Source organism: Pseudonaja textilis, chromosome 1 (assembly GCF_049901715.1).
Source record: "Pseudonaja textilis isolate UNSWEBS1 chromosome 1, rPseTex1.2, whole genome shotgun sequence".
Taxonomy (NCBI): domain Eukaryota; kingdom Metazoa; phylum Chordata; class Lepidosauria; order Squamata; family Elapidae; genus Pseudonaja; species Pseudonaja textilis.
The window spans coordinates 173,927,203-173,945,125 of NC_141990.1; the positions used below are offsets into that span (position 1 = coordinate 173,927,203).

A 17,923-nucleotide genomic window follows, 5' to 3' on the forward strand; every position below is an offset into this window, starting at 1 on the left:
CAATGAAGTTTTTTATTAGTAAGTTTTTATTTCAGATTTTAAGATGTGCCAATGAATGAATGAACGTGTATCTATATGTATGAAAGAAGACTTAGCATAAAGAACTCTAGCAGTAATAATCGTACAGATTTCCTTCTTTGTTCTCCTTATTATTGAATGAATAACATATCTACCCTGCTATAGTCTTGCTATGCTGCCTCTAAGGTGATTCTTCCTAAGAGGGATGAATAAACAATGCTGGGAGTATGCAAACAGTATGCAGTCCCAGCATAGTCATTCAAGGTATGAATCATCTTCACTGTCTAGCCAAAGCAAGAAGGCTCCAATATTAGGCAGCAGTAACATAGGAAGTTGTTGAAGTGCAAAGGTTTCATTTCATACTACACAGAAGAAAGCAGTGATAAACAACTCCTATATTTTATCAAAAAACCCGCGGTGGATAGACCATCTTGAAGAAATCCATATGTGGTTATTAAGAGTTGACTTGGTAGCACATAATCATCTACTCTTCATTTGTTCACATCAACATAATCTAGGTCATTTTTAATCCTCTAATTACTTCTTGTTTATTATAGATTGTGTGACCTAAGTGATCTGGAATATCTTGATGAAGAATTTCACCAAAGTCTACAATGGATGAAAGACAATGATATACATGATATCCTCGATCTCACATTCACTGTAAATGAAGAAGTTTTTGGACAGGTGTGGGCAATCTTTTTTTTCTTTCAAGGGCAGTCTTTTGGTACTTATTTTTACAATGCTTCTAATTCTCTTCCATGGATCATCTTGCTTCCAATATAAGATAATATTTCGGTAGAAGAGAATATATGTAGCTTAGGGTTGAACTGCATTGTTCCTGGTGTTCTTTGAGCTTGACTGTTTGAAAACATCTACAAGGATACAACTAAGCTCAGAGAACACCAAAACTTCCAGATAAGTTGTCATTTACATATTTTGGACATGGTACATTTGGTACATTGCTTATTTTGCCTAAAAGCCAATATTTGAAACTAGAATAAAGGTAAATTTATGACCATAATTATTACCTAATCAAATCCCAAATCCAAATGTGTCCTCCTCCATGTATGAAATCAAACAGTAATTGGGATAAATAATCCTGAAGTGCTCCTGACTGGGCCAGTTCAGTGTAGATCCAGAAGTCCTCCAGGATAAGGAGACTTCAGTGTTGTAATGAGGTCATTCCAAAACAGAGACAATTTGGAGTATGGGGTGCGTGGTGGGTGGCAGTTGTTTCCCGTAGATAGCAGAGCTGGCAAGCATCCAGATGTTATACTCCTGGATAAGAATTCTTCATTGTACATGAATTCTTGTTCTAATATGTACATTTTTGATGCGTTCAAGTTTTGTACTTGATACCATTAACTCCAAAGTTAAATTTTTAGCTCTTTATATATTGACCAAATTTGACCACTTCAGAAGATCAAATCAGCCAGGTTTTATCAGCCATTTGGGGAATTAGCATCACTTTGATAAATTAACATTTCTCTTTGCAATAGATCCTGCTTTATAACGTATTGGTGGTAATTTGCTTTTAAGATTACTGAAAGGGAATTAAAACCTGGAGGTGCCAACATTCCTGTCACAGAAAAGAACAAGAAGGAATATATAGAAAGAATGGTGAAATGGAGAATTGAGAGAGGTGTGGTGCAGCAGACAGAAAGTTTAGTACGTGGTTTTTACGAGGTAAAATATAAATATGTTTTCATATACTGCATGCATTAAGTGCCTAGAGCATTTGTCACATGTTAGGATTATCTATGATTCATAATTATTTCCTATCCTGCAACTGTTTAAATCGTGTTGGGAACTACTGTATTGCCTCTGAAGTTGTTCCACTCAGGCTTTGTCATTAATGTCACTAACGTCAGGCAAACTAGACTTGCTTGTAATAATTTAATAAACCCTACATATGAAGATGGTAACCAGTTAGGGATTGACAGAGCACAATTATGTTGCATTTTGAAATTGCATAATTTTACCTAGATTTTCAGTTGTTCTCAAGTTCAACTCCTGCCCCCAAAGTCATTCAGATGGGGCATAAGTTGCATGATGGGAGAACCTACTTCTTAAGTGCAGAGCAAATGCTTTTCATACAGTGGGTTCCCATCATTCATTCTTGCATTTCAAATAGGTCTTGAAAAATGTCTGGCTTAAGCCTAAAGAATTATCACCAATCAATGTTAAAAGTAGTGAACTAATTATACCATTGGTGTGACTTTCTAGATCACTGGTGGTCCACGAGAAAATTTTGGTGGTCTGCAGAAAAATTATTTGCATTTTTTATATTGCACAAATCAGGGATCCTCAAACTATGGCCCCTGGGCCAGACACGTGCAATGAACATTTGTTTTGCTGCAAAGAGTCTCTTTCCTCAGAGTCTTTTTGTGCAAGTCGGAGGGGAGTAGAAATTCCAACTTGCAGTCTGCTTCAGCCTCCTGGTGTGGGGCTTTGGGCGAAGGCTGGACGGAAGAGCTCAAGGGCTTTGTTCTAGTGGGAATGCATCAGGGCCTGGAACTGGCTGACCTTCTCAGCCTGCTGAGCCTCCAGGTGCCGGTACCTGGCCTTGCACTCCCTCAGGTGTTCCCTCTGCTTGGAAAGCCAATGCTCATAGTCCTCGGTGAGGTGCTTCTGCTGCGCCTCCTTCTCAGTCAGATCCAATTTGAACTGAGCCAGCTGTTTTGCCAACTGTTTCTCATGGTGGCTGCTTAGCTCCAACAACTGCTTCCTGTTGGGGCCCTAAGAAGCCTGGGCGGGCAGGCAAGGAGTGGCTGGGAGGGGTGAGTAGAGTCTGGCGAGGCGCCCTTTGACATGAGTGAAATTGAATTGGCCACGCCCACCCAGCTGGTCATTAGGCAGATCATATTAGTGGTCTGTGGGGTTTAAAATTATGAATTTAGTGGTCTCTGAGGTCCAAAAGATTGGTGACCCCTGTTCTAGATGGTTGTCATCACAGGGGATATTACTACAAGAAAAAGCTATTGAATATTCCTGGTAGTAAATCAGCCTTAGGCTCAAGAATCACAATCCCTTCTAGTATACAGTATATTGATAGTGATTTCTGGGTCTCTGTCTAACTTCAGTGGAACAAATTCTGCTGGAGCATCTAAAATTTGATGTTGAGAATGCACAGCTTGGAGATATTTCCACATATTATTTGTGGTATGAATATACCTTCTAATTCTCTGCTTATATTTTAAATATATACTAGAAAATGAGGGAAGTGCTTTTCTTTCAAATTTAATGGTTATATCTAAATGTTGCACCAAAAATTACAGTATTATGAACTGTGGACCCTATATAATAGTTGGTGGAAATAAAAGCAAAAGATACATATTGAATATATATTCTCTCCTAGGTGGTTGATGCTAGACTGGTGTCTGTATTTGATGCAAGAGAACTAGAATTGGTTATTGCTGGCACTGCAGAAATTGACTTAAGTGACTGGAGAAATAACACTGAATATAGAGGAGGTGACAACTTCTAAAATACACATACATATATACATATGTTGTTGGTTGTAGTTAACCTGAATGATCATAAATTGAATTAAATAAAAGTGTGATTGTTTAGTGTGTTTTTATTTTATCCCAAAAACTATTTTAATTTGCAGTGTAATTTCACAAACATATGGTCTTCTTTTAAGTTTTCACATGTCTTTGGATTTTCCCATTTTGGAATAAGCAATCCTTTAATTTGATAAAAGAGGTAAAATCCAAAACAGCATGACTAGCAATATGTGAGATCAAATGAGTTAATCTAAGAAGTTACACTGGTATTTAATTTGTAACAAATAGTAAAAATGGCAAAAGTTGGGGAAAAAGAGGCTTTTCAATGAAATGAGACTCTTACCTTCACAGATGTTTCTGTGACAGTTAAGAATTGACTTAATTGGTACTTGGACTTTATTTCTGGAAGCGAATTGAAACATACTTATACAAAGTACTGAGGTCTTTTGTAAAAAGTCTGTTGTTTGTGCAGATAGACATTAATTTAAAGAAAATAAATGGAAATAAAATAATTAAAACAGGCCATGCCTCGGAGTTGGGAACCCCGGCCCTAGACTATTCTTAAAATAGATTTATTATTAAATTTATTTTCTATCCATCTCACTATGAAGTGACTCAGGACATCTTACAGCATAAAAAAATTAAAGTCATCAACAATAAATACTCCTAACCCAGTGGTTATCTATCACAGTATCTCTGATAGATAACCACCCAGCCTATATTTGAGGTCTTCCAGCAAAGAACTCATCATTTCATGTGGTTACTCTGTTCTACAGTTCTAGCTGAGAACTCATATACTCAAGAGATTCCTTCTGAAGTGAGGGTTCCTTCAGTAATCTCCCATGTTCTGTTCAACTCTTTACTAATTTATATTAAAATAGGCTCTCAAACATTTTGGTTAATAAAAAATAGATGTGATACTATCTATAATAGGAATTATCCAAACTACTTTACCTTACTTTTATCTTAGGTTGTTTAAATCCTTGAATTCAATTCCCCATTATTTCCTGAGGCTGTTTTTCTGCATCTTTATCTTATTCTCCTTAGATAGTATATCCATCATTCCTCCAACTTTTCTATCATCAGTAATTTTTAACTCATGTTTTAACCCGTGTACATTTTTGTGAAGTTTCATGTCCAAACATGACATTACACCCTGAAAGTCTACCAAGGGAACAAGAATTAATCCCATATATATGATATAAAATTGGATAGATTAATTTAGCAAATGTTAGGGCCTACATCTGCAATATTGCTCAGTTTTTAGCACTTTCTCATGATTTTTTAAAAGCAAGATTGCCCTGAATAATATATTATTAATTGTTATTAAACAGGATACCATGATAATCACATTGTAATTCGATGGTTTTGGGCTGCTGTGGAAAGATTCAACAATGAGCAACGGTTACGGCTTTTACAAGTAAGGTTGCAGTTAGCATCACTGTAGTTGATATCAGCATAATAAAACACTGTTAAAAACTATGAAGAGTTGGAATTTCAAAACTGTTAAATGGCTTGATAAATACTTTTCACTCCTTTCCTGATTCATCCATATGAAAGCAGCAATTATAGGTTTTGGGGGAGCAGGGATTTCTGTCTTAAATATTTAATAGGTTGCAGTAGTGGGAGTAAGTCAGTGTAAATTCATTGTTGCCTTTTTTCCATTTATAATTCCTGGATGAAACAAGTCTACATGCTTTATCTTGCTGCCCTATCTCATAAACATTAAGAAAAATTCTTTCACTATTTCAGGACCTGCTCAAAATATTTAGATTTGCATAACGTTTTCTGCTTGATTATAGATTCTTTAAACTAGTAAGGAAAAAAAAAGGAAAAATGTCTGCAAACAGAGTTCCAAACAGAACCCCCACCCTGTCAGAACAAAATGGAATGAAAGAGAAATATTCTTCTGTTTTCTGTATTTTATGCTGTGACTAAAAATCTATCTTTGCAATCTCTTTAATTCACAAAGAAAATTACTGATTGATTTATACCAAATGGGGTCAGAAAGGGAGGATCAAACCTGATTTTATTTTAATTTTTTTCCTTCCTCTTCCAATTCTATTTTTCTGGACTGAAAAAAATAGGAAATATACATTAAGATATTTTTTAAAAAACAGCTTTGTATTAAATACAGATTATTTGCTAATATTGTGACCTCAAAGTCTTATGTATTACTACAGTCAATTGCAAGAAACCTATATAGTAGGCACAAAGAAGGTGATTGGGAATACTGGTGATGCCTACGCAGACAGGAATACCTGCCTGTCTCCTACCACTTGACCCTAGCCCATCTCACCAGCCAAGTGCAGATACTCCATTTTCCCTGTTCCGGCCTGTTTACAGGGAGGTCAAAGAATCTGTGCTTGGTAGGATAGGAGAGACAGGGTAGTCAGGAAGAAAAGGAATGAGACAAAGATTTTAAGGGAAGTTACCAGTGGGGAAATCACCATGTATGGAGAAAGTTGACTGTATAGGATTACCAATGGAAATAGTGACCTCATAAAAGTTAGTTCATTCCTCTTTTAAAAAAAGAAATACTTGAATTACCAAGAATACACTGAGTTTTCTGGCAGCCAAATGGGAAAAGGCAGCCCTCCAGGAGGCCAGTTGAGGCTCTATTGATCACAAATCTACAGGTGAAACTCGAAAAATTAGAATATCATGCAAAAGTTCATTTATTTCAGTAATGCAACTTAAAAGGTGAAACTAATATATGAGATAGACTCATTACATGCAAAGCAAGATAGTTCAAGCCGTGATTGGTCGTAATTTTGATGATTATGGCTTACAGCTCATGAAAACCCCAAATCCACAATCTCAGAAAATTAGAATATTACATGCAATCAATAAAACAAGCATTGTACATAGAACAATATCGGACCTCTGAAAAGCATAAGCATGCATATGTACTCAGTACTTGGTTTGGGCCCCTTTTTCAACAATTACTGCCTCAATGCGACTTGACATGGAAGCTATCAGCCTGTGGCACTGCTGAGGTGTTATAGAAGACCAGGATGCTTCAATAGTGGCCTTCAGCTCTTCTGCATTGTTTGGTCTCGTGTCTCTCATCTTTCTCTTGGCAATGCCCCATAGATTCTCTATGGGGTTCAGGTTAGATGAGTTTGCTGGCCAATCAAGCACAGTAATCCCACAGTCATTGAACCAGGTTTTGGTGCTTTTGGCAGTGTGGGCAGGTGCCAAGTCCTGCTGGAAAATGAAGTCAGCATCTCCATAAAGCTCATCTGCAGAAGGAAGCATGAAGTGCTCCAAAATCTCCTGGTAGACGGCTGCGTTGACCCTGGACTTAATGAAGCACAGTGGACCAACACCAGCAGATGACATGGCTCCCCAAATCAACACAGACTGTGGAAACTTCACACTGGACTTCACGTATCTTGCAGTGTGTGTCTCTCCATTCTTCCTCCAGACTCTGGGTCCTTGGAGAGCAAAAGTTGCTCTCATCAGAAAAGAGGACTTTGGACCACTGAGCAATAGACCAGTTCTGTTTTTCTTTTGCCCAGGTAAGACGCTTCTGACGTTGCTGTTCAGGAGCGGCTTGACAAGAGGAATACGACATTTGAAGCCCATGTCCAGGATCCGTCTGTGTGTGGTGGCTCTTGATGCACTGACTCCAGCCTCAGTCCACTCCTCGTGAAAGTCCCCAACACTTTTGAATGGTCTTTTCCTGACAATCCTCTCCAGGCTGCGGTCATCCCTGCTGCTTGTGCACCTTTTTCTTCCACACTTTTCCCTTCCACATAACTTTCTATTAATGTGCTTAGATAAAGCACTTTGGGAACATCCAACTTCTTTTGCAATTATCTTTTGAGGCTTTCCCTCCTTATGGAGGGTGTCAGTGATGGTTTTCTGCACAACTGTCAAGTCAGCAGTCTTTCCCATGATTGTGATTCCTACTGAACCAGACTGAGAGACCATTTAAAGGCTCAGGAACCCTTTGCAGTTGTTATGGTTTCATTAGCTGATTAGAGTGGGATACTTTGAGCCTAGAATATTGAACCTTTTCACAATATTCTAATTTTCTGAGATTGTGGATTTGGGGTTTTCATGAGCTATAAGCCATAATCATCTCAATTGTGACACATCACAGCTTGAACTATCTTGCTTTGCATGTAATTAGTCTGTCTCACATATTAGGTTCACCTTTTAAGTTGCATTACTGAAATAAATGAACTTTTGCACAATATTCTAATTTTTTGAGTTTCACCTGTATCCTGGGGTCCTGCTCCATTTGACATCAAATGTTTGCATAGCAAAGAAACTAACTACATGCTCTAATTGAAAAGACTAGTTTCCTACTGCATCACTTTGGTTTGCCTTCATCTTACCTCATTGATATATCTTCAGAAAGCAGTAAGTGGACTGTCTTTGCCGCAGGACAAGGCAGGTGTAGGGACAATCCCAAAAGCTCTCGTAGCCAGATCCATACAGTACTCAGTATGCTTGTTCAGAAGTACTCTATATTCTACCAACATACTTCCATACCAGGTTCAATAAAGTCTTGAAAAGATTGTAGTTCGAGGCATTTGGAACATTATATATCCTTTCAAAAGCTGAAACCCCATTTTTTTCCTGTATACATTGCCTTGATTGCTCTTTCTGTACAATTAACACAATCGTAAAATAAATTTTATTGTTTTCCAGATAAGAGGTCATCTATGTATTTACAAATAGAAAATAAAAATAGAACTATGCATTAGATCATCCTTTTCAATAATAGTCACAGTGTTTTATGTTATTTTCCAGTTTGTTACAGGTACATCCAGTATACCTTATGAAGGTTTTGCTTCTTTGAGAGGAAGCAATGGACCAAGAAGATTCTGTGTAGAAAAATGGGGCAAAATCACTGCTCTGCCCAGGTAAAGTAACTCTAAGAATATTGAAAATAAATCCACTGGGAGCAGATGATTTTGGGTTTCTTTAAATAAAAGAGAATTGGGGGGATTCAGCATAATTTGTTTCCTGTTCCTTAGATTTGCTTACTGTGAAGCTTAAACCACTCTTACTTTATTTTTGTCTCTAAAAAACACTCTTTCTTTTCAGCAAATTTCTACATGAAATACATAGTAACATTGTTCTGAAACTATTCCTTTCTGCCCCACTTTTTCTATCTTTCTCTTTTCCCATTGATGTATAACATCTGACTGTAATCTCAGCTGATTGCCCTGATTATGGTCCTGGGTAGAATATAGCATTATATATCTGTGTCAAGGAATGAATGTTTGTTAAAAGAGGTGGAAAGCAGACTCTTTGAGCAAGTATTGAAAACCTAATGATATGGGGAAAATATCCATAAGACTAACAGAAGATGCTACTTTTAGTTGATAGATCTGGTGAGTTAGAAGAACCAAAATCAGAAGCAGAAATGTCTCTAATCAGGAGTGTCCACAGTGACGGCACATGTTAAAAAGGTGTGGAGCTTCAATTGCCTAGTCATATCCACGATTATGATGGCCTTAAATTACAATATGACTGCATAGTATCAGCTGCTCCTTCTTCAGAGTAGTAACTGGCGCTCAGTCTCTCAGGATGCATAAGCAAGGAGAAAGAGGCAGAAGATTTGGAAGAGAGAGAGAGATGGCTGCAGTCTTACATTTATAGTTGCTGCTTTTCTGCTCTAGTTACTGCTTTTTTGATATCTGTAAAAACTAGTTTATCAAGAGTCGTGTCCTTAAATCTCTGCTAACTCCAAGCTACTAATTTGAAAATCTGTCAGGGTATAGCCAAAAAGATCCTATTGTTCTGCTCTGCAAAATGCTGTAATGTGTTGAGCAGAAGGCAACAGTGAGCTTCTGAGGCAGCACTTGATTTTTTTTTCTTTTTAACAAATAGCAGCAAGTCTTTGGCTGATTCTTTCTCTCATTCCCTTTCCTGTGGCATGCCTCTAAACTTTTGCTTCTATTTTTCCTTAACAGCAGCTTGTCATATCCTGACATATAAACTGTGGTTAATTTAAAGTCTGCTGGAAAATCTCTTGTGCTTATACCCATTACCACTCAGATTGAGAAATAATAATACCTCTGAGAATAGGTGAAATAAAACAGCCTGGTTTTTTCCCCATGAAGATGACGATAAATGTTAACACATTGAATGCCTGAAAATAGACTTAATTTTTAATTCTGGCGTGTCCTTACGTTGCTGTTGACCTGGACTCATAATTTTAGCATGATTAAACAACATTTAAAAGCATGTAAGCACATTTAAGTATATGTATGGATGTAAACATGTTTAAATAAAACATAAGATTAATCATAAATATTTAAGAAATCGTACTTTGATCCACCATCTCAGCTTTGGATGAAAAAAGTTTTCTTCAGTTCTACAGCACTTGCATACAGAATTATTTAAGCACTCAATAGTAAAAGTTCCAGATGCTGCCTAGTACTCGCTGACTGACTTCCCATTTTTTGGAGGCATGGAGCTTTCCCTTGAAGAATTTGCTGCTGTGTTACTGGAGACTGATTTAAAATACTGTCTAACCTGTCTGAGTTTTCAGTTGCAAATATATTCTTAGTTTATGATCTGCTGAGACACATTAAGATTATAGTCTTCCTTGAACATTTCTTAGGTCAATAAAGCTCAAGCTTTATTGTCGTGGAAAACCAGTTTTGCTCTTATGTGCACTATCCACTTTCAACTTATTATAGTTGAGATATAAAGGAAAACAGAATTGAGATAGATCCTTCTCCTTATCTTCCTGCACTTTGAGTTCACTGGAGCCATGATGGTAAATGTTGCAGCCATGTTGAAATATGTAGGGTGATAAAATGGGGCAGGGCATATGTAGGTGAATGGGCATTACTCATAAGGATGATGATGGACAGGTGTGAGACCAAGCAGTGAGGCTGCTTTATCTCATCCAGATTAGTCCCTTTTTTGTTTGTAGGTAATTAGTTTGAACCTCCGTTTATGAAACTTGTTGCCAAGTTATATTGGGTTTTGGATCCACAGTAATTTCATTTTATGGTAAAACTAAGAATGAATTCTTTTAAAAGGAAAGTTAATGGACATGGTCATAAAAATTCTATTATCTAAGTATGTTAGCATATTGGAAAATGAGAATTATCAATAAATGTAATGTAACCCAGGAAAATTCTTACTATGGTTTTCCTTCCTGAAGGCAAGTACTTTATCAAAGTTGTAATAATGATAATTTATTTGCAGATTTAGTGTTCTGAAATATAATAAAAAGGAGAGTAATGAACTGGCTAGAACAATATTGCCTCTGTTATAAAATCCACCAAATGAATAATTTTCAATGTATAAAGTAATAGCAACTCTATTAAATTAAGTCTAATTTTATTTTCATTCTGTTAACTTCCACTGTTTGAAAGTGACTTTTGGAATGCTGCTGAAAAGCTATGATTTGTAACCTTGAAAATATTGCAAAATATTTTAACTGGGGCTGTGCAGTGGCTCAGAGGTTAAGATGCTTGGCTTGTCGCCTTGAAAGCCGACAGCCCAGATTTGAAACCCAGGTGCCATATGACAGAGTGAGCTCCTGTCCTCATCCCAGCTCCACATAACCTAGCAGTTCAAAAGCATGCAAATGCAAGTAGATAAATAGGAACACTTTGGTGGGAAGGTAACAGCCCTCCATGACATCATGCTGGCCACATGACTGTGGACAGTGCTGACACAATGGCAATCCTGTCTCAAAGGCAACTGGAGATAAGCACCCCCCCCGCCAAGTCGGCAACAACTAGTGAATAAAATCCACACGGGACTGCTTTACTTTTAAATCTTACTTTAATTTCTTTAAAGATTTAAAGATCATTTCCCCCCTCACCCATTGCAGTAATTTTGAAAAGTAAAAACATTATAGAAGGTTACTAAAAATATAAATTAAAAATATACTACATACTGGCTACTGTTTTGAAGCAAACAATTAGTTAGCAAGGTATAGAAAAATAACAATAAATGTGTTTACAATTCATCTTTTAATCTAGGAATAAATTAACTTCTAAATTAGAGTATGTTTGGGAACAAGTTCTTGTTCTTAGTTTTTCCACACTTGATTTTTGGTGTCATAAAAACTTTCTCTCCATTTTTCCCCAGAGCTCACACTTGTTTCAATCGTCTTGACCTTCCTCCTTACCCATCGTTCTCCATGCTCTATGAGAAGCTGTTGACAGCTGTTGAAGAGACGAGCACATTTGGTCTTGAATAAGACGCAAATTGTCTAACCCAGTATCTGGGACTTTGGTGGATCACTCCCCCAAAATACACAAATGCTTACAGCAAGTTGCAAAGATAAAAACTATTGTACAATGCAATTGGAAGAATGGGACTTGATGAATGAGAAAACCTAACAGCTGCATGAGTAGGGTTGTGGCCTTGTTCTCATGAGCACCAAATGTTTAAAACTTAGTTGGATTTTTAAAAATGACAAGAGATTAGCAACAATTAGACCGCTGCAAAATCTAATACATCTCAAAAATGGATTTCATCAAAATATTTGAATGGAGTTCAGTGAAATACAAAGATTGTTAGCTTGCTGCTAAATTGTAAGAGGATAAGTAAAAAATGCTTTTTAAAAAATCAAATAGGAGTTATTTCCCAATGGTACACTACTATATGTCTTACACAATACAAGAATATGCTATATATGCTATACCTAAATCTATGTGTGCCTGCATGACATCTATTGCATTTCAAAGATACAGCACAAAGAACAGTTATTTTCTGCAGCTTAACAAGGGTATGAAGAAAAGTTGGCAGCAAAAAATGGTGTGAACAGAAAAACTGTTAATTAGGAGAACCTGTACAATTGTATATGCAAATCATGTTTAGCAGAAGGAGAGCTATTGTAAGAGATTAATGGTTAACTTTATTCTTTATACTGCATGAAGGCTTTTTTAAAAATAATGTGAGTTTATCACAGCATATCAGGAAAAAGAAAGCCTCTTACACGGTGACTTTTGTTTATTTTTATAAGTTCATAATATTGATTTTCTTAGGGTGTAAATAAGAAAATAGACCTTTTTTGTTCTTTTCACTTTTCCATGCTTAAATAGTTCTTGTGTTCAATTATTTACACAATTAAGGTGTGTGTGTGTGTACACACACACACACACACACACACACCTTTATTTTTTATAAAGGTAAGGTATTCCTGAAACTATTTTTTTCACCGAATGTACCAAAGTCAAAGGGATATTGTGAATTAAATAACAAAAAATATGTATCACTTCATACAAAATCTATCGGAGGTAGCTACTTTAAAGAACATGATTTTTATTTCCCAGTTACATTCTAGTTAATGTCAGGATTCTGCAGTTAAATAATAATGTTTAAAGCTTGCTACATGTAATGTGTAATATGCATTTTATTTCAATTCCACTTATTTTTCCTCCATTAACTAATTTCATTAGAGCTGAATACAGATACAGCTGAGTACATATGTTTCAGAATTTGCTGCTTTTTTACTTTTGTACAGCACTATTATAAGCATAATGGATCTGGAAAAACAAGAGGACTAGCACCTAAATGGATGAACCACTTTGTGTCACTCTCACATTTAGCAGCAAACTGTCTCCAAGATGTAAATTGTTTGTAGTGTCTTTCTAAACCCACATTTTCACTGATTAGTTTTCTTATAAATGTTTCTTAAAATGAAGTACTTTTCTATGGTTTATCCAAAAGCATGAATTCGCCATGTCAAATAAGCTTTTAATTTTAGAAATATTAAAAGGGATTGAACTTGTTTATAAAGATCTCCTGTGCTGAAAGACCAGTTTCCTATATGGCAGAGGAGAAAGGGGTGTCTAGTCTTTTATCCTGGTACTTGTGATCACTAAGAATGAATACAATGCACATAATTTACTTCTTTACTCTTGATGAACATGGATGATTGTTCAGGCCATTGCATTTCCTGTCTCTTAGAAACAGACTGGGATAAATGCATTTTAAATCAGTCATTGCTATGAAAAAAGCTAGATTTCATTCACCTGAAATCTAGTTTAGCTACGCTGGTATGTCACCTCAGGTTCTGCTTTTTTAAAATTGATAAAAAAAAACAATTGAACAAATCTCAGAATGATTCATGTTTCAAGAATTTAGTCACATCATTTTAGATTTTAAAAAGTATAAAAATGCCCATAGGTTTTGTATTATGTTTGCTAACAAACTGAAAACAGAATTTATAATCCATATGTGGATTATATGTGAAGGGATCCTGTTGTCCTGTGAGCAGGAAAATTCTGCTTATATACAGGGGAACCTTTTCCAAGCTGGTGTCCTACTTCTATTTACAGAGTCACTTTGTGTACTCATAATCTATATTCTATATTCTTTTACTTATTACTCCAGAAAAAAATGGAACAAGTTACTTATTTGACATGGAAAAATGGCATGTTCAAGGTCTGGTTTTATTAAGACTAAAAATAATGTTATATTAATTATACCAGAACTGCACACACAATTTCTTCCATATCAAATATGTAACTATTAACTGCAGAGTTACATGCAATGTTGACTTCCTAGGGCTGAGAGAGAGGAACTGGCCCAAGGTTACCCAGCTGGCTTTGTACCTTAGGTGGAACTAGAACTCGTGGTCTCTCAGTTTATAGCCCGATACATTAACCGCTACACAAATCTGGATGTTGTAAGATGTGATATATTATCCTTTTTTTTATTATTTTGAACAAAATGATCCTATTATACACAAATCCAGGGCGTAATATGTACAATCCTATCACTCCTGATTAGATTAGGAAAACATTTAAAGTGAAATTCAATTCTGATCAAAAGACCAGCCTATGTACAGCCTAAGATAAAGTCTTTGTTCACTGAATACATAAATAGGCTCAACATATTATCTCCAAGGGAAGTTGGAAATCCAGCAATAGCATCTGGCAGAGCTTCTGAAGAAAAGTTTCTGGCAGGTCATAAAGTTGGCAGAGAATATCAGGTTGGCATTTTGCTCGCTTTTTTAAGCTGTGGGAATAAATTCTGTGATTTCTCTCGTGCTTCCAGAAATTTACTTTTTAACATTGAGAATTGTATCTTTTTGTTTATGCTCTGACATCTCCAAACAACTATAGCTGTTTGTAAAGCAACTATAAATAACTGTAGGTTATTTATTGCAGATGTCATCCAGGTCATCTTAATGTTGCAACAGATGTTACCATGGTTTCTGAGATTCTCTTTTTGGACTTATATGAAATACGTTGATTTCCTGAAACTTTTTACTAATGTTAGAGTTACTGTAATTAATTCTGAAAAAATACTAACTTTTTGAAAATCTGATTTTATTGAATTATCCAGTTTTAGTCTAATAACTTAATCACTATACCAAACTGCACTTTACAGTGACAAACTAATTACTTTAGAGTAGCAAAAGTAGGTTCAAGTTAATACAATCTCTACTTACTGCTCAAAAGCTTTTTCAGACATGAGGTTGGACCTTCACCAATGTCCCAAGGCAGCCAATTATCTACTTAGCTATGTTCTTTTTTATACGAGTATCAAAAGAGGATTAAAGCTGGAAGTGGGGACTAATCTGGAGTCTAACAGCAGCAGCTCTATAATGAATAGCGTGGAATATTTGTAATCATAGTATTTTTATGTTTTAATAGTTTATATCCTAACTCCCCTCTATTTGATGACTGACAAACGTGAAAATTGAGATTTAAACCCTATTTATGGCTTCTTCCCAAATATGCTGGTTTCCAAGTAAAGTTGTGGCACTGCTTTGTTATAGAAGTGATCATACAATTACTATTCTACGTTTATTTTCTTTTTGTATGGTGAAATCAGTTCTTGTGTCCAAAGATAGCTTCAGACTTGCAGCTCACCAATTCTGGGTTCCACCAGTTATCCTAGTTCAGAAAATCATATCAGTTTGTTCTCCATCCTTATTTGGGAAGGAAAAATGTGTTTTAAATTATTTCTGCTGGGAAACAAATGGAGAGATTTGAATCCAACACTAATGAATTGTTTTGGGGCCTCCAATCCCAATGACAATATTTTTGGGTGGGGGTCGCTAGGCTTGAGAAAGAATGTAGTATTTTTTTGAATGCAATCCTTCATCAAAGCTACAACTCTTTGGCTTTTGAAATGTCTTATGGTTTTTTATTGTCAATTATTTTCAACCCAATAGAACAGGGGTTGCCAATCTTTTGGACCTCAGGGACGACCAAACAAATAATTTTAAATCCTGCAGACCACTAATATGAATCCAGCGCACCACTCACTGATGCACCTGGACCCCCACTGACGAGATGGGGTCTTTCAGGCACTTAGCTTGGCTGCCTATTTCTGCAACCTTAAATACTCAAAAGAGTCATTTGGACCCATTTCCCACAAAAAAATACTGGGATTTCTCATCTCTCTCTCTCTCTTTCACTCCCCCACTCTCCCTTTCTCTGTTTCTCTTTCTTTCTCTCCCTCTCTCCCTCTTTCTCTTCTCCCCCTCTCCCTTTCCCCCCTTTCCCTCCCTCTTTCTCTTTCCCTCCATCTCTCCTTTCTCTCCCTCTTTTTCTTTCTCTTTTTCTCTGTCTCCCTATCCTCCTCTCTCTGTCCCCAGGGGTGGGGGTGAGGGGAAAGGAACCTCTGAACTGGTGCTGGTGGTGAGAATCCTGATGTCCAGAGGCTAACGAGCCACGTGCCGAAGACCAGATGGAGGGTGGGGAGGTGGGGCAACGGGTGATACCGGCAGCAGATGGGACTGATGCGCGGGAGATCATGGCATCGAAGCCCTTCCCAAGTGTTCTCTGGCCTGCAAGGGGGTTGGGGTTGGGGGGAAAGAAACCTTTGAACTGTGTTGCCTCCTGCCTCCACAGATCAAGGAGGTCGAGTGGCTACCAGTGATGCCTTCAGGTGAAGATGTTGTAAGAGAGAGGCTCAACCCCTCCCCTCGGGAGCTTCTCTTCCTCCTCTCCAGAAGCGCTCACACACAAAGCACTCACTGCCCCACTGGCACCTGCCAAGCCTCTTTCCCGCTGGACGTGTGAGCACTTCTGGCAAGGGAGAAGAGAAGCTTCTGAGGGGAGGGGTTGAGCCTCCCCCTCGCAACATCTTCACCTGAGGGCGTCGCTGACAGCTGTTTTCTGCAACTCAGGAGGTCCATGCACTTCCCGCTGCTGCTCAGCCTCCTCAATGCGCTGAGGCAGGAGGCAGCAGCCATAACACGGGTTTGCTAGGGTTTGCAGCATTGCCCCACCTCTCTGCCAGCCATTGTCTTCAGCATGTGGCTCGTCAGCCTCCAGACATCAGATTCCCACCATCCAGCACCAGTTCAGAGGTTCCTTTCGCCCCCACCCCCTCACAGGCCAGGGAACACCCGGGAAGGGCTCCGATGCCGCGATCTTCCACACACTACCCTTCCTCCCAGCGTGCATCAGTCCATTTGCTGCCAGTATCACCCCTGTTGCACACATGGGTGTGCTGCAGCCCACCAAAATTTTCTCACGGATCACCAGTGGGCCATGGCCCACCAGTTGGCAACCACTGCAATAGAATAACTTTCCAAAACCAGAGCAGAAAAGGACTATATTTTGTGAGGCAGAAGAAGCCACCAAAATGAGGCTTGAATTAAAAAAATTAAGTCCATCTAGCCGATGTAGCTTTGTCATGAATTTGTTTTTGAAGAAAGGGGTAGTCCTATCATTGCTTAAAGAAGCTATGGTTTACCCGCCTCCTCAAGAAGCCATACTGGATCTGACCTTTTCAATAACTTTTGTTCTACATCTCCAATTCTTTCTTAAGGAAGATTATTTGAATCTTTTCAATTGGGTTTTAGACTTGGGTGCAGGACTGCAATGGCATCTATCACACTTTATTATTTTTTTAGCAAAAGTGGAAAGGGGTGGTGCATTCATCCTGACTCTCCTTGACCTTTTTGATCATATTATCTTTCTAGATCAGCTCTGGGGACTAAGAATAAGAGGCACATTTCTGCTTTGGTTCTCTTCCTTTGTCCAGGGCCAGTTGCAATCAGTGATGAGAGGAGGAATCTACTCCATGACCTCTGCTTGGGATTCCTTGGGGGCTCCCATCTTTCTCCCACTTTTAACATGTACATGAAGCTGCTGGGTAAGGTCATCCATTGGCACCAGTGATGATATCATTAATATGCTGATTATACTGAGACCTACACCTCTATCCCAGGCCAATCAAAGGATGCCAGGGGGATTCTGTCTCAATGTTTGGAGGCTGTGACATTCTGGATGGAGAAGAACAGTCTTCAGCTCAACCATAGAAAGATTGGCTGTGAGTTTTTGGGCCCACTAAAATAAGTATTTTTCCACCTTTAGTTTTGGATGGGGTTGCACTACTCAGAACTGGTGTAAATCTAGGGAACCTCCTGGACTCATGGCTTTCCTTTGGAGGTAGCAGCTGCAGCCAGGAGGTCTTTTGCACATTTTCAT

At 37.8% G+C, this 17,923-nt stretch overlaps 1 protein-coding gene across 4 annotated transcripts in view; it reads left to right on the forward strand.

Moving 5' to 3' along the window:
• Nucleotides 1-13,170, forward strand: part of HECW2 (HECT, C2 and WW domain containing E3 ubiquitin protein ligase 2) — a 200,542-nt gene extending 187,372 nt beyond the window's left edge. For all 4 annotated transcript variants that reach the window (XM_026696872.2, XM_087919770.1, XM_087919769.1 and 1 more), the window contains 6 exons: nt 576-705; nt 1,561-1,707; nt 3,380-3,494; nt 4,865-4,950; nt 8,298-8,410; nt 11,610-13,170. In XM_026696872.2, coding sequence (XP_026552657.2) covers nt 576-705; nt 1,561-1,707; nt 3,380-3,494; nt 4,865-4,950; nt 8,298-8,410; nt 11,610-11,721 — 703 coding nt within the window. In that variant the 3' untranslated portion in view covers nt 11,722-13,170. The remainder of the gene's footprint in view (nt 1-575; nt 706-1,560; nt 1,708-3,379; nt 3,495-4,864; nt 4,951-8,297; nt 8,411-11,609) is intronic.
• Nucleotides 13,171-17,923: the final 4,753 nt, after the last annotated feature.